At 40.4% G+C, this 25,931-nt stretch overlaps 2 protein-coding genes across 5 annotated transcripts; both read left to right on the top strand.

Moving 5' to 3' along the window:
* The first annotated feature begins 20 nt into the window (after nt 1-20).
* Nucleotides 21-9,822, top strand: LOC106133488 (nucleoporin Nup188). The gene is made up of 17 exons (XM_060950556.1): nt 21-205; nt 288-501; nt 701-1,320; nt 1,529-1,649; nt 2,287-2,400; nt 2,564-2,863; nt 3,122-3,446; nt 3,700-3,883; nt 4,206-4,386; nt 4,807-5,074; nt 5,246-5,538; nt 5,798-6,088; nt 6,302-7,708; nt 7,908-8,029; nt 8,115-8,331; nt 8,640-8,858; nt 9,151-9,822. Exons 1-17 carry the CDS (start codon nt 183-185, stop codon nt 9,745-9,747), a joined length of 5,496 nt encoding a protein of 1,831 aa, XP_060806539.1. The 5' UTR covers nt 21-182; the 3' UTR covers nt 9,748-9,822.
* Nucleotides 9,823-10,600: 778 nt separating this feature from the next.
* On the top strand, nt 10,601-25,742 carry LOC106133443 (double-stranded RNA-binding protein Staufen homolog 2). 4 transcript variants are annotated; one of them, XM_060948066.1, is made up of 18 exons: nt 10,601-10,737; nt 10,851-10,987; nt 13,200-13,347; nt 13,922-14,033; nt 14,813-14,872; nt 15,511-15,668; nt 15,982-16,083; nt 16,521-16,647; nt 17,755-17,934; nt 18,418-18,573; nt 19,523-19,662; nt 20,059-20,259; nt 20,911-21,139; nt 21,696-21,826; nt 22,396-22,480; nt 23,184-23,293; nt 23,493-23,656; nt 23,971-25,742. In XM_060948066.1, the coding sequence occupies exons 2-18, from the start codon at nt 10,863-10,865 to the stop codon at nt 24,032-24,034; spliced, it is 2,292 nt and encodes a 763-aa protein (XP_060804049.1). In that variant the 5' UTR covers nt 10,601-10,737; nt 10,851-10,862; the 3' UTR covers nt 24,035-25,742. The 4 variants fall into 4 exon arrangements, with proteins under 4 accessions (XP_060804049.1, XP_060804042.1, XP_060804037.1 ...); XM_060948059.1 differs by having other exon boundaries at nt 10,851-11,005; nt 17,761-17,934; XM_060948054.1 differs by having other exon boundaries at nt 10,851-11,005.
* Nucleotides 25,743-25,931: the final 189 nt, after the last annotated feature.

Below are 25,931 nucleotides of genomic sequence, written 5' to 3'. Positions count from 1 at the left end.
CATATCTATAACCTCACTTTTTGTTTGATACAATACGAGTCGTAAAGTGGCGGTTATTATTTTGATAAATTTATTTTTAAAGCAATTAATTTTTGCATTATATATGTAATATAAAAAGGACTTAAGCAAATATTCTAATCAGGATTTAGTTACTTAAGAAAATCATTAAGTTATGAACTAAAATGACTAACAACAACAGTGTCAGGTTAGAGCTTTAAATCTTTGTAAACATTGTTGTTTAAATTTTTCCTGCTGCCATTATCTTTTCTTTTTTAAATTATTATCAGATACTGGAAGCGATTATGGCGGTGGACGACATCGGAGAGTCTTACAAAAGAAGAGTTAATGTCTATACTTGGCGCCAAAGATGTAACCGAGGCTTTACGTCAAGGCTTGTCCAGTTACAAACCCAACAAGCCAGAGCTTTACAACCAGCTACAAGCTAAAAATACAGACCAAACTAAGCTGTTGGCAGTTGTTCAAATTTTACAACATTACATGGTAAGAAGTTCTTATACATACTTAGATACAAATATTACTCTTTATTGCCCTTAGGGGGAAGGTAAAGCCCAATTGACTGAAACTTGAATTGACCCAATGATACAAATGCAGTCACAGATTGCAACCCCATTGCGTAAAAGAATTGATTGACTTACAATTGCACAAGAAGAGAAGCATAATAATTCTATCATTGTTTCAGGATGTTGACTGCTTCCAAATTTGGGACATAATAAAATACTATTTATGCGACATTTCATATGGGACCCCAGAAAATGCTCTGAAAAACATTGCTTTTGTTGACACCCGCCACTCTGTCATCATCACATCTGTCACATCTCCTAACATATGGAACTTTTACTATGCTGAAAGACTGTTTTTACTCAAACTCTTGCAATATATCATTGAATTCAAGGATGACAACCAAAATAAACATGCAAAAGAATTTTCAAAAATATTCTCAGATCTGGACTGGAATAAAACTGTGGATTCCTTGATATCTCAGTTTGAAAAATTGGTGACAGCAGCGCCACCACCTAGGAAAATCCAGCACGAATTTTCAAGTGACACTGTAAGGCAGGAATGGGCAGAATGTAACCTTCGAGAGCAGATAACTATTTTGCAAATCCTTTTATTGATAGTTAATGAGAATGCCATGTCTACGGAGCAGTTTAACAAACTTATGGTGTTGTTCAAGAAGCATGGTTATGGAAAAAGTCAAGGGTTCAGTGAATTCCTTGAGGAGAGACACAGGGACTTGTGTACGAGAGTGATGTACATGGAAGTCTGCCTGTTTATGGTAGTTGTAGACAGTAAACTTATGTAAGTACCATTAATACAGGGTTAAAATTATCTATGGGTATAATTAATGGGTAAATTTGAACACTGGATTGCACATTAACAGTTAGTAGTGGTCAGTTTTATTTATTTTCGGCAGTTGTTAGAATAGATTAAAAAAATAATTTCATAATTTTCTTCATCTAATAGAACTAGTAGAAAACATGGGAACAATTATGTGATTGTATTTCAGTAAAAACCCCTCATCATGGATAGAGTCCACCAAACAGAATGTGGAGTGTGAGCTCACAAAACTGCAGATGAATATTGAGCACAGTGCCATGCTCATAACTTGGATGCTTCTATCATTGCAGGTTTGATTTCAAGTGATTTGTCTTCTTATTATTTTTACAAGCTTCTAATTTGTATCACTATGTGCTGCCGGGGCTTCGCTCCTGTGAGAATTTTACTACTTTTGACTCCATAATCCGTCCAGCAGATTTTGGGTGAGAGTTACAAACATACATCCACACATTCTCTCAAACTTTCACATTTATAATGTAGGATCAGTCACTTAAACTGATGCATTTCTATACTATTAAAAACATACTTGAATGTCTATATCCCTCTTGTGGTAGGCAGAGCAATAGGCTTGAAAAGACTGAAAGGCCACATTCAGCTGTATGGCTTTATGATGGAATTGAGATTACTATTAAATACTTTGCATATGTTCCTTGCTTGAAAGTGCTCAAACATTAAAGATGTAACTATTATATGTTATATGTACTCAACATTATTTTCACATAGTGGAAAGATGTAGTCTCTGCCTACCCCTCCAGGAAAAAGGCGTGATTTTATGTATGTATGTATGTATGTACTCAACATATTTATACCTTACTTGATATTTGTGGTTAATTTTAATTCCTTTTTAACAAAATAAAAATATATTTAATATGAATGAAGATAGCACAACATATTACTCTATATAATTTATTATTTTAATATTTCCAGAGTGAACAACATGCCAAGCTGTTTGAGAGCCAATATCAGCACTATGGGTCAATAGCACTCAAAATGCACGTATTTGAATTTCTGCAACAAATGTTAAATTCATCTGTCCTCTCTGTAAGTTTAATCAGTCTAAAGTCTGTGTCTTTGTCTGTTTTATTCTATGTTCTATGTAAAGCTTTTGGCACTTTCACTTTGTGTGTCAGTATGGCACAAATGTGGAACATCATCATGCTTCAAATGATGTTCAAACATCACTACATGTTTTTTTTTTTCACAGGACAATTCAAAATGCTCATTGATCATAAGGAAGCGAATATTCAACCTCCTTAATATATTATGCGACAAATTCGACGCTGACGGCACTCTCAGCCATCAATCCGGCATCATGCCACTTTGTGCTGACCTCATTAAGACTCCGGAATTAGCAGCAGAATTTTGGGAACTCCACTCAAAAGAAGAAAGTTTCGGAGTAGTGTCCCTGTGGAACACGGCATTGGAGTATTTCCCCTATAATTATAGCGCTTTATCGACGTTGGCGTCGGGGCTCGCTGAAGCCGGAAAGAGTAGCGTTTTAAATGTAAGTTGTACTTATTTTGTTCTTTCTCTTACTTAAAAGTAATTGTACGTATTTTATGGAATCAAACTAGTCTGTAGGGGTTGATTTAAAAGAAGTAAACACACAAAAGACATAAATTCTTCAATGTTCTTGTTGTACAGAATAAAGCCTTGACTAATATTTTATACTTGAAATTCTGTTTTACTACATAATTTAGATAATTAAAACTGCATTGTGGTAAATTTGTATGATGTAATATCCATGAATGTCCTTTTTTAGCTACTAGGAGAACTAAAGAATCTGCCAGTGTACACAGAAATCTATAAGCCTAATGGAGTTTCACTGATGTCTGTGCACGTAGACGAGGCTATCATTGGCCGGGAGTATTACCCCTTGGGCGACCCTTCCTACAGGATAGAAGCGGGTTCCCGGGCCACCATCATGGAGAGAAAGGAAGGAACCATGATTCACTTCAGGACACCATACTCTTACTGGACGATATTCAATAATGAAATAGAAAAAGCTTTGGATCGTAAACAACATCATCAGCATAATATTACTATGACGTTACAAAAGGTTTATGAGGGCACTAAAGTTTTGAAGGGTAAGATGAGTTTTGGGTACTTTATCTATCATTCCATTTCCATTACCAAAGGTTTAAAACTAGTATTAATTTGTACTTGGGTACCAGCCGGTCCAAGCAAATATTACGACCAATTATAGCACTCATCGCATTAGAGGGCAGCCATAGCCAATTCGTTGCTATTTGATTTTTGAAACTTATATAGAATTTTCTTATATAACTCACTACAATGTAAAACATAAAAAAGCCTAAAAGACCTCTTGTTTTTATTTAGGTGTCCTAAAAGCCCTAGTAGAAGACAAAGAGATTCCAAAAAGCCTAGTAGGGCCAAGTGAGGGCGTGTTTGACGTTCTCGTGCGGTTCATGAGAGCAGACGCGCCTGCGCTGCCTCTGTTGGTGGAGTGCTTGCAAGTCTGCACCGCCCTCATACCGGCCTTCCCTAAAGAGATACATTTGAGGTAAGTGATAAGAGATGAGGGGAAGCTAAGGTTGTAGGTTAAGAAGAGAATACCCGTACTATTTTCTTTCTCTTCCCGTATTCGGTCTCTAGCCGTTGAGCTTCAGTGACTGTAGATTGTCAGGTCTAAATTTTTTCCTGCTTTGATGACTCCACATATATAGTTCTAGAAATATTATCGCACGCTATGTATAAGTGTGTGTACATTTGTTATAATGTTTTTAAATAAAAGGTTTCTTAAGTGATATTCCTTAAATCTATCTTCTAAAGCTAAGAAACAATGTGTTAAACTTAAATCATTGTCAACAACATACGTTTTGCAGACTAAGCAACACAGGCCTCCTGCCGCGCATCATAAACCAGAGACTGACCCACGTGGAGTACACCAACGGCGCTTCGTTCGACTCCGCCGCAGTGGGGTCTTACCTCGTCACCATCGAACAACCCACTGGCACTTACAAGTTCTTAGGCGCTTATATTGACATGCTGTGCGCTTTTCATGAGGTAAATATTTGTCGTACCCACTGAAATTACTTAACTACCCACTTTAAATAATTCACTGGCCGCACCAAGAGCCGTCTTCTATTTTTGGTATTTCATTTATTTGGTTTGCCAACGGCTGTTACAATATTTCTAAAAAACAACATTTACGTAAAATGGCTAATTGAATAACCTTTTACAGACAAACACATAGCATGTGTATGTGTTAGTAAAAGTAAAAAAAAATTTATTAAATGCAGCAAATGTCAATCACATTATATAGTAGATATGAATATAATATAACGATTAACAGATTATAACAGTTACTAGTCACATAACACAATTTTCTGTTACATTTACTAACGTTGAAATACGATACGAAGATATTGCCTAGCAAGTCCCTAGACCGGCGGAAAGTACCATTATCATTTCATAACTTTTCAGGCATCCAACGACGAACGCATAACATCCGACGTGATCCTGCCGGGCCTAGTGCTGATCCTGCGCGAGGTGTTCCCCAACGTGTGCGGCTGGCGGTACAGCCACGCGGCCGATCGCCGCGACATGTTGCGCCGTTGCGCCACATTCTTAACCCTAGTGCTGCAACATACCAAAGACACGAACAAAAGTATAGAGCTGCTGAAACGGACGTGTTTGTACAGCTTGCTGCATTCTGAGAATGCGTTGGAGTTATTGAAGATTATATCTGTCGGTGAGTGAAGTTGAATTGTCTAACGATTTTTTTCAAGACGCGTTGTTGGTTGTTCTTAGAACATGATAAGTCGGTGTTTATTGCTTTTGAGGACCTATATGTAGTGAATTAGCGCGCAGCTTTAATAAAATTTGAAAATGTTGTCCTGTTTACGTAAGCTTCTTTTTTCAGGCAATCAACAATTGGAAAGAATAATGCAAGACGAAACAAACTGGGTATCAGGTACCTGCGTGCAATACTTAACGACATTACAGAGATGTGTTGCCATAGTAATGTTCTCACTTCGCCTCAAAAACCTGGTGGGGGAGCCCAATGAGATGACCCCTCTAGAGCATCTCATATTTGCCCAGAACAAACAGAAGGACTCGCTGAAAGTTGTGCCTAGAGTCACAAGTTATATTAACCACGCTTTCAACAAAAGTTTACCGGTGCTGTGCTGTCGCCTTTTAAAGAGATTTGCTGATGTAAGTTGGGACTTTTTCATTTCAGATATTTTAAGTCATTATTGGATTTGACTAAGAGAGCTGCTCGAATGTATAAATCATACATTCGAGCAACCTCTTTTTACCTTTGAACTTCCTTACATTCTTCATGTAGTCTTATTATTTAATTGACCGTTTTCTCCTTCCATATATATTAATTTAAGGAACTAAAGAGTTATTTATTATCATGATGGCATGCTAGAAAGTGAGTAAACAAAATAATAAAAAAATATTCTTTCAGAGTTTTCAAATGTCACTATTCGCGTCCCTCGAAATGACTCCGTATCAAGTGCGAGTGATGTTCCTCGACCGTCTACGGGACGAGTACGAGACGGCTGACCTCAAAGTCGCCATTTTGGAGTTTGTGGCGACCTGCGTGGGCAAACAGCCGGGGCTTACTGAGGCGTTCTTCATGATTAACTATGAGGCTGCTAAGGAGGACAAAGATAAAAAAGAGGCGCAGGACAAGAAGGATGACAGCTTCGAAGGCATCCTCGGTTATATGGCCGATTACTTGGGCACTGTTAAGTCGGTAAGTCAATGTAAAGCTAACGACTCGTACGTTTCTAGTTTATGCTGTATAATGTATAATTTAGTCTATAATTCCATTTCCATGAGCGTTTTAAACTTGCTTTGCCAGACAATTAGACCTAAAGAGTAACTTCACATGGTAGCTTAATTTATGTGATTAGAACAAATTTTATACATTTAGAATATAATATGTGTGTTTTTTTAATCATTGCAGGATGTTAAATTGCTTCACAGCCCATTACTGGCTTGCATCATGGGCTTGTTCCACGCCCTGTGGAAGAACAACATGCAGATTTTGGTGAAAAAATTACGTGAAAACCCCAAGTTCTGGGAACACATGACCAGCCCTCTGTTCAGCGAGATACAGCCTAACTTGAGGACGTATGCGCAAATATTCAACGTACTAGGAATCGAACTATTTGCATGCAGGGGAAAACCAGAACCAAATCTCGTAGAAGTATTGAATCAGTTTTTTGACACAAACAAAAAACATCTTGATACCTGGATCGATTATATATTTTCTTTCAAAGGAAAAGATGACGATAAGGAAGTAGCTGATAAAGTGCCAGTTTGGTTGGGACTGTTGACTTCGTGGAAAGACTTCACGACAATCTTCTGCAAATGTTCACCGATAAGTTTAAACATTGCACACAAAGCTAAGATGGTCGCGCCGTGCATGACTGCACTTTTGAACGAATTGGAGGATATGAAAGACAGCAGGCTCACGGTTATACTGGCTGAGCTGTACGTTATAATGCTGGCGAATTGGAAAGACGATTGTTTCGACAATCGAAAGGGGAGTGCTAAACAGATTGAAACTCTTCTCACTAATACAGCTATAATGTACGAATGTTTGCATCCACGCGCCATTCGCGCCATCCTGTCTATAGGAACGGTGGCTATTAGCAGCTTGGATTATGAAATTAAAGCGAACAGTGTCACAGCTCAGAATATTATACGATCAGTGACGAATATTAACACTATTGAGCTAGAGAAGCTATTTGATAACATCCAGGATAAGAAAGTCGAAACTAACGGGGTCAAAGAGACCATACCTCCAGTTGTATTATCATTAGCTATGTTGGAGCAATGTTTAGATTTGTACGACGATATGTTTTCGGAGTTGAGCCAATGGTTCCAATCGAGCAGATTCGTCAACAAACTGCTGTGCTGCCTGCAAATGAACCTGCAAAATAGGCGGCACTACCACACGTGTTTAGCTGCTCTAAGATGCCTCACGTCATATTCGAGAGGACCGTTCTCTAAAGATTTACTCATGAGCGACATCGATCAATTCCTCTGGATGCAGTTACTGCCACCCAAGTTCGACTCAAATGAGGCGCTTTCGTGGAAGCCTCAGGAATGGTGGAAGATATACGCGTACAGTTTAGATTTTATATCGATGATGGTGATGAAACATGGTCAGTTCTTCGCGAGCGATGCCATAACATTTGTGGGCGTGCATTTAGACCATTTGGTAGAAGCCATACTGTTGCCGCGACAGGTGTATAGCATTGAAGCGTTGAATCTCTGCTCTTCTACGTTGAATTTGGTCGTGCAGCTGGTGAAATTCGAAGCTAGATGGCGCATCCAGAATATCAATTCTCTTATTGGAATCATGGTAAGTTTTATGCAAATTTGTTAGTATTCGGAATACAAAATTTATTCGAATTCGCCATTGTCACTATTTCCAACTAGGCCCTTAGTTTAGTTTAAAGAAAAAAAATACTCCAATATTTGAAATGTCAGTATTGCCATAAAAATAATTGATTAATCGTATTTTTTAATCTTGAGTATTTAATTTGTTTTTTATATTACAGCGCAGTATAAGTGCTTGTTTGTACCAATGTGTGATATTGATCCTGCGCTCGCGTCGCTCCTCTGACCCTGCTTTACAAACGAGCGACGAAAATATTGGACAGCCGCCGTCAGTATTGCATAGGTAAGGTCTTATTTGAAATACATCTCAAATGGTAAATACTACATGAAAACCGGAATTTGTTCGATAAAAATGCTTACTTTTTCAGAACCCTTGAAGTCTTGCACATGTCGACGCTATGCCTGCTCGCCTTCAGTCCCGATCTGCTGTCTCTGTTAGCGGACCCGGGGCTCGATTTAGAGCGTTGGCAGCCGTTGGTGGAACTCCACTTTGGCGCCCCCAAGATATCCTACGAGCCATTCCCTCAGCTCACATTTGGAACACTTCTGTCGGCTATATGTTTATTGACAAGAACTCTTAATCACGTAAGTTAATGATAGTTTTTTAAAAAAGATAACATAATATTTAGACAATTAAAGATATTTCCTTTAGGAGAAAGAACTTACCTACAAAAGTGTCTTGAAAAATCCTATCTAGGTAATGGATCCAATTTCTTGTGATATTCTGTAATAATTCTAAATTTAGTAAGTAATTTTCTTAAAATTGTCTACGCCCGAAACTTTTATCTATTTCTAAAGCTGATATTATCAACATCGATCCAGAACTTACGCGCGTAGTTACGTGCGCCTTTAACACCAGTATTATTTTTAAAATTCGAATGTGATACATCCAGGCGTACCACGTAGAAGAAGGCGGCAACTCGTCGCTGACGTGCGGCTCGCGGTCGCCGCGGCGCCGGCGCGCGTGCTCGTGCGGCAGCCCCGAGGCGCGGCGCGCGGCGCGCTCCGACTCGCTCACCAGCGTCAGCTCCGCCGCGTCCGCGCTGCCGCCGCTCGACGAGAGGCTCGTCGCCGGCGCACTGGAGGCCACGGCCACTTTGCTCGCCTCGCAGGTCTCTCATTTTTAATAATACCTACATTGAAATTAATTTATTTTAGATACTGAAATTATTTTTATTATTTTCTTCATATGGCGGAGAACGCTCCACTGACTAGAGTTAGCTCTTAAATTTAAGAAGTGTAAGACAGGCAATTTTGATTTACATTAAATGCGTTACGTATTGAATTGAATGAGGATTAATACTATATTTTTAAATAGGTTCGCAATTAACCCATGTTACAATATCTTCATTCAAAAAAATGGTTATTTATTATGAGTTATAATTAAAAATATTATGTTGACAGGCCCTGTTAGCTGTGCGCGACCCGAGCGTTGCGTCTCGCCACAAGCAGCTCATCCGTCGTGAACTCGGCTCCGAACTCACTCCGTTCCACGATTTCGTGCGCAAGCGCATACTTTGCGCCGCACACAACCGGTCATACTTAGTCCGAAATAAAATCGATGCGTGGCCTCTACAACCTAACGAAGAAGAAGTTAAAAGAATCGAAGAGGTCCGAAAAGAACGCAATTTAATTGATGAAAAGGATGACAGGGCGCTGCCCCCACCACCTCCGCCGAAACGAGCGAGCCACGACTCCATGAGACAATATATTCTTCGGAAACATTATCTTGCTAATTGCGCTCAAACGCCTACAAAAGGACCTCCTTCGCCCGTCTCACACTCCACACCAGCATCTGATAAGAAAAAGGAAACATCTAGAAGTTCCAAGCGTGTCTCATGGGCTGACACTACTCCAGATAGTGACGAGAGTCTGGATAGCTCGCTAGAAGAAATCGAACCCGTGTATTCGAACTTAACTGACGTACAAATTAATAATGATGAAGATTATTTCCATTTTATGTCTGTTGTATTTCTTTATATTTGTCAAACTGAGTTATAATAGGTATGTGTCATTGTAAGTGAAAACAGGGAGGCGTTAATTGGTTCATAATAAAATGTATTTTTTGAATTAAAATTGCCTTCGTTTTCATTATCAAAGCAACATGTTATCCAGACATGAAAAAATTTGAATACATAATAAAACTCATTAAAACAACATAACCCCTTAGTTTTTGAGCTGCTAAATAGTGTCATTAGGTTGTAAACTAACGATTCAGATGGAAGTTGCTTTGAGTAAAAACCTAACTTTCCTAATCTAGGATCATGGTCAATAGCGAGCAACCCGGACTCACTACAGAGAACCAGTCTTCCATTACTTTCTCGTAAGTGTTTTAAGAGGTGACTTAGGGAATAAGCACCTTTTTTTATCCAACCTGGATAACGTTCCCATATTGAGATCGGGCAGTCATAACCCTGAGATTAGGTATATCTAGATTTAGATTCGATTGGATTTTCTACTCCTGGGAGATGTGGATATTTTCCGTTAGTAGTCATGACGTGTGTCATTGTTTCTTTGGAATAAATGCAAGTAAAATAATTGGATGAATTTTACATTTCTGTCTTATTGAGATGTTGCTAGAGGGATCGTTGAACGTAATTAAAATTTGATGTAATGAAATTATAAAGAAAAATAAAACTACCCTGTGCTGCCTCCTAACCACATAAATAAATTATAGGCACATAACGTGCCATCTCAGATAAATTATAATAATTTCTTATACGAGTACTGCCTGTATTTTTTTTTTTTTTGTAAACATTTAAGTTTGTTTTGGGACAGTAGTTTTGTTCACTTTATAATAGCAATAACTACTAATTATGAAATGTCACTTTCTTTTTCCCGGCAATGGCAACATTTTTAACATGGCCGCATGTTGAACGAGACGATTCTCTTTACTGTTTGCCAAAATAAATTAATACTGGCGTGATTGTTAGCGGATTTGTGTTTATAGTGTAGCACTGGGGACTAAATAATTGACGACGCTATAAATCGGTAAGCACTCAATCTGAACCTTTGATATTTTCTAATGGGTTCCTATCGACGGTCGATGTGTTTATTTTGTCAGTTGAAAGCGGTTTTTATAGTTTTTGTGGTTTGAACTGCAGTGTTTGGTGAAGATGATGCATCACCCGAACATGCATCATCAGCCGATGTCGGGGCACCCGCCGCAGCACATGGGGGGCCACCAAGGAATGCCTGGCCATCATCAAATGCCGCCCCATCAAATGCATAGAGAAAACAGGCACGTAACGCTAACTAGGTAGAGTAACGTTCCGCTTTTATTATTTTACTTGCTAGAATTAGTATCACCATCCACAGTTTTAGTATGGCTTGGATAAAAATAGCATGTCATTCATTATCTTTGTTTGGGAAGCTCATCAAGCTACATCAATAAAAACAGCTGATTATAGAGTCAAATGCCTATTCATCTAGAATAAATTGTATTATTTTCATGTGGAATGTTATTAGATTTTGTTTTATTTTGAAACTGTAATATAAGTAGATTCATATTTTATAACAAAATTATTTTCAATGACTTTTTAAGAAAATTCAAGCCACACAGGAACTGCCCTGGTTTTTTTGATGACAGTCATGGCCATGGAATGAATTTTATCACTCGTTTTTGTGCTTTCATCAATTTTGACAAGTTGATACAAGCCTGTAGTGTCTTGACTTGACCGAAACATGACATGATGTAATTTTTCAAAAACCATGAAATACAATTTTGTTTTATACTAACTGATGGATATAAAAAATACCAGAAATGAGTGCTCATATATATCACAATATCTTATTGTCTCTTTGACTGGTTTCTTGGCAATCTTTCCTGCCAGGTAGAGTGATGTTTATTTACTGTGATAAATCATGGTAAGCTGAGTGATAATGCCAAATGTGACAATCTCATACAAGTATTAAAATTAGATAACAATCAAGTATCTGTAGTCGGACAAAAAGATATTTAAGCAGTTATAATTTGGACTTCAATTGACACATTAAATATAAAACCACCTTGTTAAATACAATCTACATCATTCCACTTGCCACAATCCTTGTATACTTCATTTGCTATTTCATATTTAGCAAGTCTCTTTGTTTCCCTGTATTCTTGACTTCCCAGGACATTAAATTATATATTTTTTTTAATTTATGATACAAATACTTTTTAATTTAAATACCTACATTAGCCAAAAAATATTATGTATAATAAAAAAAATTGAGGTGTCAGAAATAAAAGAAATGGTTAATGAAAGTATTCACAATACAATAACTCTTTATTGCACCACAATAAATTACAGCAAATTGACAATCATGTATTAAAAACATAGCAGAAAAAGGCGACATCAACACTTTATGCGATCTCTTCCAGTAAGGTACAAGTAAATCACTGTAACAATATATCGTTACAGTGATTCACTTGTTCGAACTTTGGTTAAATTAAACTTTATTGAATGTCTTTTCTTTTTATAATAGATTTGAGTGCGTTTGACTTAAAACTACCTGGTGGTAAGCAAGATGAGGCCTAAGGTGGTGTACGCAAGCTCAATAATGGCTATTCACTGTTGCCTTAAAAATCCCCAACTTATTTCTCATCTAAATTAAATGATATACTTGAATGATGAAAGACCACATACAAACAAACAAGAAGCCATGGGGTGTGTATTGTTTAGCACTTATTAGATTTTTTCAGAATCTTAAGATTAGCTTTTATAGATTTATCCACCTAAACTTTTAGGTTAATTTTATTTCATTACTGAATTTTATTGGTGTAACTGGATAGCATTGTGTGCTGATTGAGACCACTGTAGTTTCTTATTACATGCCATTGAACAATAATAGTTATGGCAACATGAGTCCCTCACTCAAACTGGCACTGTTTAATAAAATAACTCTGTTTTATGCCAGACCATGGAGTTTGATTCATATGCAAATGATGTGTAATTTGTTGATACGTCGAGGGTCTTTTGCGGCACTCTTTGTCACTTAAACTGGTCCCAAATAGAACTTACAATGAAACATATGACGACGTCTCTATTGATTCGCGGAGACTACGCGATGAATGCAAGTCTCCCTCTTCGGTGTCAGACCAATATATCATGCCCATTGAATCGGGCAGTTGAAATAACAGTGTCTTAGTATGCAGGTCGGTGCAAGCTCGCCTGCAGTCCGTTACGTGTCTGTATTTATTGACAATGTGGGTTTTCTTTTTTCACTTATCCTCTATATCTTGGTAGAATTGACTAAATACTTGTTTAAAAAAAAAGGTATTACATTTAAAGAGTTTAAACCCGTTTTTCGATTACATACCTTATTATTCCATCCTACGAATACGCGCAAAATCGTAGAACATAAACCATTGACGTTATCTTCACCTTATTTTGTCGGTGAAGAACATGTGTACCTATAATAGTGGGTGCACGTTGTGTACCAAGTGTTGAGATAGCTGTCTGCGGCAGGGTGCCGCTGGGCGCGTCGCAGGGCGGCGGGCTGGGCGCGCTGGGCGGCGCCATGGACGTGCCGCACCACGCGCCCGCGCTGCGCCCGCCGCAGCCCATCCGCGCCATGGCCCACCATCCGCCGCAGCAACACCACTATGTACCACCGGTGAGGCTTCACTTACTAATTAATAGTTTATGTTGCTTTCATACCTCAATGGAGAGGAGCACGAGATGCGTGTATGATCCAGGATATTACACAGAGCGACTCCTGTCTGACCTCCGCAATCTTTGCAGAGGTACCTAATCCTAATCCTTAAAATTGTGTCTAGCCTTATGGCTTTCGGCTGAGAATCGATAGATTCACTTCAAATATCTCTGGATATCGGAAGAAGTGACTTACGAACAATATAAGCTTCACCAGCTCTTGTAAAACAATATTAAAAATGTTAAGGTTGTAGCTTTTAAAGACTCCAGACAACCAGTAGCAAAAACTTAATTAATCATCCAAACATTGACCCTTGCATAGGGTTCATCTAGTCGCGAACAACGCGATGTACATATACTCATTCATAACGGACTTAGCGACCATACAAAGACACATAAAAAGCAAAGCGATCAAGGTAAATCGTCATGTGCCTGCCATATTTCCGGGTTACGTCCTCGCCTCTAAAGAGTAGCTCGGGGTCTAGTGACCATTCTGCTATTGTACTTATATGTTTTGACTATAAGATGTTTTACAGCAACAGATGAAGCCGATGCGGCGGCCCTACACGACCTATGGACCTGCCAACGCGCCTGTAATGCCTCCCATGTATCCGCAGCCGGCGCCCATACAGCCACAGCAGCCGCAAGGTAAGATATGGGAGTAACTTGTAAATCCACTGGCAAACAAACTGGAAGACAAGTGTGATAAAAAGTAATTTTTGATAATCACGCGGAAATTGTCTGATTTTATTTTATCTGGATATTTGAGTGCGTCAGACCTCAATTTGCCTGGTGTTTAGCAAGATAGAGTTTAAAGTGGTGCACCCAAGCTTAAATAATGCCTACTCAATCTTACCTAGATCTTATCTAATCTCTTAGTTGTAGGTATTAAGGAATAGAGAAGCAAGGATGGAACTTAAGATTTTAATACTTTGCATAATAAATGTCGTGCATGTTCCTACTTTATCCAACTTGCTTTTATTACTAATCTGATCCTCCTCAACAATTGCTCCAATATAAAGGGACATCCTACATTACACGGTACTATCTTTCTCCTATAAGATTTTCTGACGCGCTCGATAATTAATGCCCCAAATCAGCTCTAATTACTATAAGAAATAACATAATTATACTAAAAAATAAATAAATATAAATATATATGGGACAAATTACACAGATTGAGTTGGCCTCGAAGTAAGTTCGAAACTTGTGTTACGAGATACTAACTCAACAATACTATATTTTATAACAAATACTTATATAGATAAACATCCAAGACCCTGGCCAATCAGAAAAAGTTCTTTTCTCATCATGCCCTGGCCGGGATTCGAACCCGGGACACCTCCGGTGTCACAGACAAGCGTACTGCCGCTGCGCTACAGAGGCCGTCAATTATTAATACTAACACAAATTGTTTTAACTCCAAGGTCTGGGCAAATCGCAAACGTCTCCAGTATTGGCGAAGTCGAAGCTTACATCTGATTTTGGTCAGTTATTTATGCACAAATTTAGTAGTTTGATGTGTAAGTGCTATGTTAGCTGTGTTGTTTTGTTTTACATCACATACACGATGATATGGATTAAAAACTTAAAAATGCCATCGAAAAAATAATATAATTTTATGTTGTGATTAGAGGAATCGATACAGCTATGTTTATGGCTATAAAATTGTATTGATATTCTTCATGTCTAGCTTTTAATTATTTCTACTTTTTGTTCGGAGCTCACGTTATATCTCAAAAACAACTTGACCGATTTTGATGCCCCACTCAACTAAAAAAAATCTATTGGCAGATTCTACATACCTTTCATCAAAATCAGGCCAAGGGTTCGAAAGTTATCGCGTTACAAAAAATCTATTTTCGGCCCTAGTTGATGGTAGTATGTCGCACACAGAGCCAACGGCAAAGACAAAAGAAATTTGGTCGAGAAAATATCCATACTCACTTTGTTTGTTCACTCAGTTTGTTAACTTTTACATACACTAGTATTAGTTGTAGATAGAAGCCGCGCAGATGTGACAGTGTCGTTCGTAATCAATGTTATAGTGCCGTTCGTGTTGTCTTCTTTGTAAGTACAGACTAACTTTCACATTGGAGACTGAGACATTTGTGTGGCATTGCAGTAGCGTCGCCCCCGGCCCCCGCGCCCGCGCCGCCGGCCAGCGCGCGGGAGGAGCCCCCGGCGCCGGCCGACAAGGAGGCGGCTCGGCCGGCGCCCGCCGCCAACAGTAAAGAGAAGACGCCCATGTGCCTGGTCAACGAGCTGGCCAGGTACAATAAGGTATGAGCGACGAAAGTATTTTAAAAATACTTGGTTACAAATTATTTGTGGATTATTCTGGAAATGCTCCGTACTAAGATAAAAAGTCGAAGGAACGAGTCAAAGGAGTCAAAAGGAGTAAAAGCAACTGAAAACACGTAATCAATTATTTGCCATGAATCATCCGAAACCTCTTCAAATCACCTTTTTAGTTAGAAAATGATCCCACAGCCTCTAAAACAACACCACTACCGCACTTAAAATATTATGGAGAATCACGCTGGGTTAAGTAGTAAAAGTTCGTTTATGGTAATGAATGAATATAAATTTGCAGATTAAGCACCAATACCGCCTCACATCAGAAACGGGACCCGCTCACAAGAAAATATTCACAGTAACACTCCGATTGGGTGATACTGAAGAATACACAGCAGAGGTAAGTAATGCGATAAACAAATTGCAGTGGAAACAAAAAATTTATATAGGTATATTTTGTGTCTAAAACTCCTCTTAATTTTATATATTTATAAAATAATGACGCTGTTTTGTTATTATGATGAATATTTCATATACGAAATATAGATTAGTTTCCCTGAAAAGGGTACGGAGGTCAGATGGGAGTCTCTTTGTGTTAGACCCTGAATTACCCAATCCAGGACAGTCTTATTTGTTTGTAATATCTTTTTGCACATAAATTTACACAGTTACAACAAATAATACATATAAAAGAAATAAATCACTTGCAAATGCCGGCTTATCCCATGAAGGGATCTCTTCCAGTTAAGTCAGTCTTCATAGACACCTCTCTCGTTAATGTGTTTAATTAAGATAATGTGGGAATAATTAATACTAATGGCGTGTGTATTATGACAGGGTACGTCCATAAAGCGAGCACAGCACGCGGCGGCGAGCGCGGCGCTGACGGGCACCCGCTTCCCGCCGCCGCCGCCCCGCGCCGAGCCCGCGCACTCCGCCGCGCATCCCCACCACAGGCACTCAGGTCAGTCTCCACAGCCCTCCCCACTCCGCCGCGCATCCCCACCACAGGCACTCAGGTCAGTCTCCACAGCCCTCCCCACTCCGCCGCGCATCCCCACCACAGGCACTCAGGTCAGTCTCCACAGCCCTCCCCACTCCGCCGCGCATCCCCACCACAGGCACTCAGGTCAGTCTCCACAGCCCTCCCCACTCCGCCGCGCATCCCCACCACAGGCACTCAGGTCAGTCTCCACAGCCCTCCCCACTCCGCCGCGCATCCCCACCACAGGCACTCAGGTCAGTCTCCACAGCCCTCCCCACTCCGCCGCGCATCCCCACCACAGGCACTCAGGTCAGTCTCCACAGCCCTCCCCACTCCGCCGCGCATCCCCACCACAGGCACTCAGGTCAGTCTCCACAGCCCTCCCCACTCCGCCGCGCATCCCCACCACAGGCACTCAGGTCAGTCTCCACAGCCCTCCCCACTCCGCCGCGCATCCCCACCACAGGCACTCAGGTCAGTCTCCACAGCCCTCCCCACTCCGCCGCGCATCCCCACCACAGGCACTCAGGTCAGTCTCCACAGCCCTCCCCACTCCGCCGCGCATCCCCACCACAGGCACTCAGGTCAGTCTCCACAGCCCTCCCCACTCCGCCGCGCATCCCCACCACAGGCACTCAGGTCAGTCTCCACAGCCCTCCCCACTCCGCCGCGCATCCCCACCACAGGCACTCAGGTCAGTCTCCACAGCCCTCCCCACTCCGCCGCGCATCCCCACCACAGGCACTCAGGTCAGTCTCCACAGCCCTCCCCACTCCGCCGCGCATCCCCACCACAGGCACTCAGGTCAGTCTCCACAGCCCTCCCCACTCCGCCGCGCATCCCCACCACAGGCACTCAGGTCAGTCTCCACAGCCCTCCCCTCCCTGGATGTTGGTTGGTTATCTATTAATATTATAAAATATAGTATCTTTGAGTTTTGACTTGTGTTACGAGATACTTATCTCATAACACAAGTCTCGAACTTATTTCAAGGCTAACTCAATATTTGTAAATTTTTACGCATAATATTGTACTTAATGTTAGAATGAAGTCTCTGGCAAGAGCTAACGTGTACGCGCGTGTCAGGTACAGTGATGCCGACGGTGGAGCTGAACGCGCTGGCCATGAAGCTGTGCCAGCCGGCCGTGTACACGTCGGTGCCGCCCGTGGCCGCGCCGCGCCCGCCGCGCGCGCGCGCCGCGCCGCTCTACCGCGTGCCCGCGCCCGGGTTCGTGCCCGCCGGGTACCAGCGGATGATGACGCCGGGTTAGTTATTCATTATTAATACTGAGTAATACTTGATTTAGGTTCACTTGTTGTGAAGTAGGAACTGGTTTTTTAACGTTTTAGTTTGAAAAGGAAAAAGAATCGATTTATAGAATTTTGCAGTTTTTTTTAAAGTTATAGTGTATTAATAAATGTCAAAGAACTTGTTGCCTTTCGATTGTAGACATTGGTGGACGGTCCGGACGTTTGCGAAACCCATTTGTTGGCCCAGTGTATAAATAAATTTAAGCTTCCCATTGTTAAGATATGAAGAAAATTTGATTTAATCATATTTGTAATGTGCAATTCCAAATTCAAATTCCTTTTGATTAATAAAAGTACTACATGCGAATAAGACTCGGAGGTTGTTCAAAGCCATGCGAGAGCGCTTCTAAATTTAAAATGATACTTTTTTCTCCCAGGCATATTAATGTTTCTCACCAGGAGACTTCCAAATTCAAATGTATCGTGTATCTGTGTCAGGGCTGTTGTACCGCGTGCGCGTGTGCGTGGGCGGGCGCGCGTGGCTGGGCGAGGGCGCCACGCCGCAGGCCGCGCGCCACGACGCGGCCGCGCGCGCGCTGCACGAGCTGCGGCACCCGCCCGCCGCGCCGCCCGCGCCCGCCGCCCCCGACACTGGTCAGTCACTCACTCAGTCAATATTGCGACAGTACGCTACTTGACTCTATTTTCAAGATCGCTATGGTCTTGAATAGTTCATATTTGTTATGTGATAAAAAAAATAATTACTTTTTTGCATACATATATAGTTTAATAAAAACATTTAAAAATCATAGTTTTCAAAAACGAACAGAATCGCTGTCCGCCATGTTAGTCGATTTATTATCTGTGCTCTGACGTCATTGTATACTAAACAAACATTTTGTCATTAAAAACACCTCTTAAAGTTTGAAGATAAAATCATGTTTGCTTATAGTTTACATGAAAAACTATTGTTGTGATAGATTTAGTTTTTAATTATTAAAATTTATATGTTTTGATTTAATAGATGAAATTCGTTATGTATGAGTCAACAAGCCTATTTAAAAAGATGAATTTTAATATTTAAAGAAGAGAGAACACATGTTGCGTAATCGACCCGTGATGCGCACCGTGAGAAGCCACCTTAGGAGATTAAAATTAGCCGAAACACATTCCGTCAGTTTTCAAAACTTCGTATAGTTTATCGTTAAAATTGATGAAACAATGTATTCTCTCGTCCACATTCTATTCTATTCTATTCTAAGTATTCTAAGTATAATTTAATATTGTGAAGTTGACGTTGTTGAAGAAAATGCTGCAGTGCAGTTTGTTACCGCTTCTTCTGCACTGACGCCTTGGAACCAGCAGTAAACTTAGTTTTTAAGTAATTTATTTGACGTCAACCAATGTTGTTAAACCATACGACAATAATTATTAAGCGATATAATAGTATCCTATAATAATGAAAAAAAATTTTGAATTTGAATTTGAAACATAACACCCCTGTAGGTACTGAGACTGACAATGGCGCTTCACAGTGTTATGAAATGCGAAACAGCGCTGTTTTTAGACTACAAAAGACACCTGTACAATATCTATATTGCAGGTGACACCAAGTCCGAGAGCGAAGACCCGTTGAACTCGGAAGTTAAGTCGCCCGTGTCGCTGGTACACGAACTGGCGCTGAAGCGGAACCTCTCCGTCGTGTTCACGGTCAAGAGCGAGCGGGGCCCGCCACACATGAGAGTGAGTATTATGATCTATAGTTTTCACTACAACCTTTTCTCGGTAACTGGCTCCGCTTAAGACATCAGAGGGGTTAGTGCGAGTTTTACTCGGTCAAACGTGTCGAGCAAGTAAACGCGAGTTTGTATGATTCTTGCATTAGTGCCATCGCGTTACCACTAGATGGCGCTGATCAAATCACATACAAATTCGCGTTTTAGTTGCTCGCCGCGTTTGATCGAGTAAAACTGACACTAGCCCCTCAGTATGGAGCAAACCCGACACTAATTACTTGTTTTTCAAATCTGTCTACTAAGCGCTTGCATGCGCGTTACTCCAATTTTACATACATACATTTTTGGTTTTTAAGTAACAAAAAATACGAAAGTAATAAAGTTTTTTATTTTATAATTTCAGGTATTCGTAACGGCGTGTACAGTGGGCGACATGGAGACTGAGGGCGAGGGCAACGGCAAGAAGGTGTCAAAGCGGCGCGCCGCCGAGAAGATGTTGGAGGAGATGAAGGGTCGCTGGCCGCCCACTCTGCTGCGGCCGCGGGTCACGCACGAGAAGAGAAAACCGCAACCTACCAAGAAGAAACCCAGGAACTTGATAAAGGTAGGTAATATTGAAAAGTAGCTTATAATCGTAGCTTCGCCCGTGTGAATGTAGCGCCCTCTACAAAAACCAACGAATTTAGCGCCTACAAAGAACCTATAAAGAAAAGTGCATTAATCGAAATGTTGATAATATTACAGGTGAACCGTAAAGTAGTAATATTGTAACCAATTAAATTATCGATTACTAATTCGATGTTTTTGAAATGTAGTGTTGCATTAATTTGTTTTGAGGATTACGTATCTGAAAGGTAAAAACCGGATTTTATTATTAAGCCACCATTGTCTGTCTGTCTGTCTGTCACCAGGTGGTTTCTTATAAACTGTGATAGAAAGCTGAAATTTTTACAAATTATGTTACTATAATAACAAATCCTTAAAATAAAAAAAAATATATATTAAGGAGGTCTCCATACAATAAACTTGTTTTATTTTTTTGTTTTATTTTTTGCTTTGTTTTATTTTTTTTTTACTCAATATTAATAACGGTAACAGATATGCTTAAAATGATCATAGAATATTTATTTGTATATTGCCTTTTAAAATAAATTATTGAACACGTAAGGAAATTTTTCGGCAACTTCTTTTTATCATTTGTAATAAAAAACTTAAAAACCATAATCGATTAACAAACGCGATGATTTGTCGCCAGGAGGGCGGCGCTGGGTGCGCTGGCGGCGCGGCGGGCGGCGCGGACAACCCGATCTCGCGGCTGGCGGTGGCGCGGCACGCGGCGCGCGCGCGCTCGCCGCAGTACCGCGTGCTGGAGGAGCGCGGCGCGGCGCGGCGGCGCGAGTTCCTGGTGCAGTGCGACGCGCCGCCGCACGCCGCCACCGGCCTCGGGCCCAACAAGAAGACCGCCAAGCGGCGCGCCGCGCACAGTCAGTGTTCTCATCCTTACTCATGTCGCTCTTGTAAACAATCGCTACGTAGTATAAAACAAACTCGCTATTTTAGTCTGTTTGTCTGTATGCTTAAATCTTTAAAATTACGCAACGGATTTTGATGCGGTTTTTTGTAACAGGTAGAGTGATTCAAGAGGAAGGTTTTTATGTATAATTTTTTCCGAATTTTGCACCCGTGCGAAGCCGGGGCGGGTCGCTAGTACTAAATATATACGAGACAAATTACACAGATCGAGTTGGCCTCGAAGTTAGTTCGAGACGTGGTTGACGAGATACTAACTCAACGGTGCTATATTTTATAATAAATACTTGTATAGATAAACATCCAAGATCTAGGCCAATCGGAGAAAGTTCAGTTCTCATCATGCCCTGGCTGGGATTCGAACCCGAGACCTCCGGTGTCACAGACAAACGTGCTACCGCTGCGCCACAGAGGCTGTCATGTGTCTTGTGACTGAAAGGCCACGTTCATATGGCTTAATGATAAAACTGTATCTTCTTTTATAATATACTATTAATATATAAATTCCAGACGTTCTGCTCGCCATGGAAATGAGTGCTAATTCGACAGAGACTGCCACGTCGCCGACTGCCAACAATAGCCAGGAAGCCGCAGTCAATGGCTCGCCAGATACAAATAAGAACGCCGATCCTAAACGAAAGGTACTGTTAATATCCAATAATCTAGGCTCCATAGTGTTTAAAGCTCAAATTTTCAGTGGCCGCTCACGCTCATGTACTTTGAAATAATAATAATATATAAACACAAAAGCAAATAAAATAAACTTTTCTGATATTATGTTTGCCATAATTTCGTTGAAAACTGTCATGTGCCGTCAAAACGCTCGAGATTTAGCGACAAAAAACATCATCACATGCCAATGTTGCCATGTCAGTAACTGCCTTAAATGTAGTTTTATGATTTTTTCAACAGAGGCATTTTTAAACTTGTTCTTTGGCAAAAAACCGATAAATAAGTCCTTCACAAGCTTCCCAGCAAGATGCTCGGGTGATATTGGGGCTTTTGTTACATGCTCTACTAGCTTTTATTGGCGACTCTGCCCGCATGAGAAGTAAATCTTTTTCTTTTCCGAACTCCGTGTTATATGTATTCAAATGTCATGAATAAGTTGTGATTATCAATTGTGTGATTAACCTGTAAACCAACTTTATCATTCTTAATATAATAGACTAATGATTGTATAACTCGTTTCAATAACAATGATTCCCAGGAGTCGGAAGGCGGCGGTGGCGACGCTCGGCAGCCAGTACCGGGCGTATTGCTCATGGACTACCACCAGCGAGGCGCGCAGAACGGTATGATACTGTTATATACTCGTGTAGATAGTTAAGCAAGGCGATGAAAGTAGAATAAAAGCGTAGAAATAGGAACACAGAACACACCATTTCTTTCCCATGGACGTCGTAAAAGCGACTAAGAAATTGGCTTATAAACTTGGGATTATTCTTTAAGGTGATGGGCTAGCGACCTGTTACTATTTGAATCTCAATTCTACCCTGCAAGGGGTATAGACGTAATGATATGTATGAATGTAGGTATAATCAGTGTTTGAATTTCGTTAGGTAGTAGCTAGATGTCCTTTTCTTGGCGTGTCGCTAATCACTCCAACTATGTCAAATTTTAAACACGTAGAATTTATTATTTGACAAGATGTTGCGCATACTGAATTTCTTTCTTCTGCACACGAATACGTCACGACCTAAAAGTTAAACAAAGCCGATAGTGACAAAGGCCAAGTTTAGTGGATTTGGTGGATAGTGACAGGTTGCTAGACCATTAAAAGGGTCTGCCACAGATCTTTGACAGGTGTTTGACTGACCGATCTGTTGCCATAATAGACTTTTGCTTTTGTGTTAATATATGAAAAGTTCTGTCAACAAATCTCTCGATGAAAAAAATGACGTAAAAATTATATTATTGAACTGTGCATAGGCCAACGACCGCTCCAGAATTTCGTCATGCAAAGCTGTAACCTTGATGTTGATTTTAAATTGCTAGGTGTTACCGAAACAACTCCGGGCAACGGTTCGTCTCCGGGCGCGAAGGACCAACTCATGTACTTGTCGCAGTTGCTGGGTTTCACGGTTCAGTTCTCAGACTTCCCCAAGGTAAGATATATTGTACGAGGAAGTATATCGTGTGCATGAGTACGACTGCATGATCTGTTCTATTGTCAGTATACAGCAGGCTTTCAATACTGGCTGTATTGAAAGCCTGCTGTATAATTATTGAACTCTGTGTATTCGAATTTTGTATTTTATTTTTCTTTTTATTTCCAGCCATTAATAAAATTTCCGTTCATTCCAGCGCAACCACGGCGAGTACCTGTCTCTGGTGTCGCTGTCGACGGAGCCGCCGGTGATGTGCCACGGCGGCGGCGCCTCCACGCAGCTGTCGCACGAGCAGTGCTCGCTCGCCGCGCTGCGGGCGCTGGCGCTCATGGGGCTCGACGCCGCGCCGCAACCCTTGCAGTGAGTACTGTGACGTCACGCAGCTGTCGCACGACCAGTGACCTAACATTCTCTCACTCTCTCATCTGCGGAGTTTCCAATTTCATCACCCGTCATTAAGCTTCGAAATCCAGTGTGCGCAAGCAAAGCTTGTAAATCGGAAATAACCTCATTTACTTTTTACAGTACCCCCATGACACAGGAATCTATTGAAGTGTGATTTGGGGAAGTGAAAATAAGTTTACCGAAATTAACATTTTCAAGAATGTACATCTGATTTGTATGCATACAAATTTTCTAAATATATTATTTGAAAAAAAAAAAATAATTTTCAGGATCCCAAACGCGAGCGCGACGCCCAGCAAAGCAAAAGCGATCCCCAACGGCATCGCCGAGTGAGCGCGTCCCTTCTCTTAGTGTAGTGACTCCTGTTCAGCTCCCGGCCATTTGATCTATTGTTTGATTTATGCAATATTCAGTCGTGTATTCAGCGCGGAATATGTAGTTCGGGACGACTTCATTTCGTTTAAAATAATATTCTTTATTTTATCCTCGTAGTACGACTTATTTATTTACCAACGCGACTATTTGATCTCGGGTCTTGCAACAATACTTAGTACTTTTTGTTATTCAAAACAATTCTTATTTTAGAATTTAATATGTATATTTTATGTTATTTTTACGAACTGCAAGAAGCTATTTTAGTTACTCGCGAACTTTTAACGAAAACTGCCGCTCACAAACTAGGACTAATTTAGGATTTTCTATATATAATAGTTATTGTTATATTTATTGGTGTATTTTAAGTAACAAAACGAGTTTTACGTTTCACTATGGGGTAGTCGGTCTCAGTTAAAACGCATCTCATATAAATTATGTATTTAAGAATAGTTCAAGATAGTCAAACGTATAATTCTATAACAGCAACGTTATTGTATTCGCCGGGCGCGTTTGAGAAATGTGGCCGGCGATCTATTGTTAGGTAGTAATTGACATAAATTATGAATAAAATTATGTAGAAACGAATATATTACGAAACTGAGGCTGTGAAGCCAAACCAAAACAGTTGGTCGGGGCGCGGCGGGCGCCGGGGCCGGGCGAGCTAACCTGATATTCATATTGTTAAATGTTAGAGCGTTAAAGTTTGAACCTTTGCGAGTTTAAGGTTTTAAATATTTTAATGTGCTTGTTACGAGTGTTGCCGCCGTCCCCCGGCGAGCGTCCCGACAAACGCTAAAGTTACATCATGCGGCCATGGTGTCTCCTTAGTTTAGCTTAATCGTAATCGCCGTGGTCCCCGCCTCCAGTTAATGCGTCTCGTTGTCGGAGCGGAGAGGACGGCGATTATAACATTTGTGGCCTCGATTTTTAAATAAACCACTAGTGGGTGAGCGTTTGCAAATTTCCCCGACCCTAAGCTTTGAAATGTGTAATTTAGACGTAAGTTATGACGGATATTTGACACGCGATCTTGCGAGCCCCTATCGACGTAGGATAAGGTTATTGCTTATAGTTTTAGGCTCTGAATCTAATGCATGTAATCTATTGTAACGTTTTCGACTAATATATAGATTTTTTTCTAGTTGTTAAAATAATATAGTGTTTACGATTCATCGGCGACTGCGAGCCGTACGCCTGCGTTGGCACGCGGACGCCGACACTAGTACGATGTACCTTTTCCTGATTGTACATTTCATTGTAATGGGTCCGATAAATGAATTTTACTTATTTTAAGTTAGTAAGTTTATTTAGGCGCATCGAATACATTTGTAGAAATAAAATGTACTCGTAAACGCTTGTAAACTTGACCGTTCATTTCGGAATAGCGGTTTTATTAAGTTATTTTTGTATATTGTACTGATTTCTTCGTTATTTGTTAAAACGATTTTAAATCGAGGCCATTGTGAAATTTCTTCGTGTTGAAAGTTGCACGGTAACTGCGATACATAAAGAAATTGTAATTGGATAAAGAAAACGCCACAAGGGCATTAAGAAGGGTTTTATTTATTTTGTTGTAAGTAACTAATATTTTATACAACGTGGGTGGAGCAAGTCCCAGCTGAATTTCGTGCTTATAGCAAACTATTGTAAGTATACAACAATAAAGTTAAAAATATTAACATTGTTTTTCATTTATTCATAGTGCCCTGTGGTTCCTCACCAATATTATTCTATGGATGTTGTAACTTGGGATTCTTCTAGGCGATGGGCTAACAACCTGTCACTATTTGAATCTCAATTCTAGCATTTTGCCAAACAGCTGAACTTTGTCTTTGAGTCTTTTCATGACTGTTGG

This window comes from Amyelois transitella, chromosome 3 (genome assembly GCF_032362555.1).
Source record: "Amyelois transitella isolate CPQ chromosome 3, ilAmyTran1.1, whole genome shotgun sequence".
In the NCBI taxonomy this organism is placed as follows: domain Eukaryota; kingdom Metazoa; phylum Arthropoda; class Insecta; order Lepidoptera; family Pyralidae; genus Amyelois; species Amyelois transitella.
Note: the sequence above shows the minus strand (reverse complement) of the source record. Positions and strands in the feature narration are given on the sequence as shown.

Bases quoted from the DNA above. Each gene is read 5' to 3' on its own strand.
- LOC106133488 (XM_060950556.1), top strand. From the start codon at position 183: ATGACTAACAACAACAGTGTCAG. The intron at 2,401-2,563 runs GTAAGTTTAATC...TTTTTTTCACAG, and splicing joins TAAATTCATCTGTCCTCTCT to GACAATTCAAAATGCTCATT. The intron at 5,075-5,245 runs GTGAGTGAAGTT...TTCTTTTTTCAG, and splicing joins ATTGAAGATTATATCTGTCG to GCAATCAACAATTGGAAAGA.
- LOC106133443 (XM_060948054.1), top strand. From the start codon at position 10,863: ATGATGCATCACCCGAACATGCATCATCAGCCGATGTCGGGGCACCCG. The intron at 14,034-14,812 runs GTAAGATATGGG...TTTAACTCCAAG, and splicing joins ACAGCCACAGCAGCCGCAAG to GTCTGGGCAAATCGCAAACG. The intron at 15,669-15,981 runs GTATGAGCGACG...ATAAATTTGCAG, and splicing joins AGCTGGCCAGGTACAATAAG to ATTAAGCACCAATACCGCCT.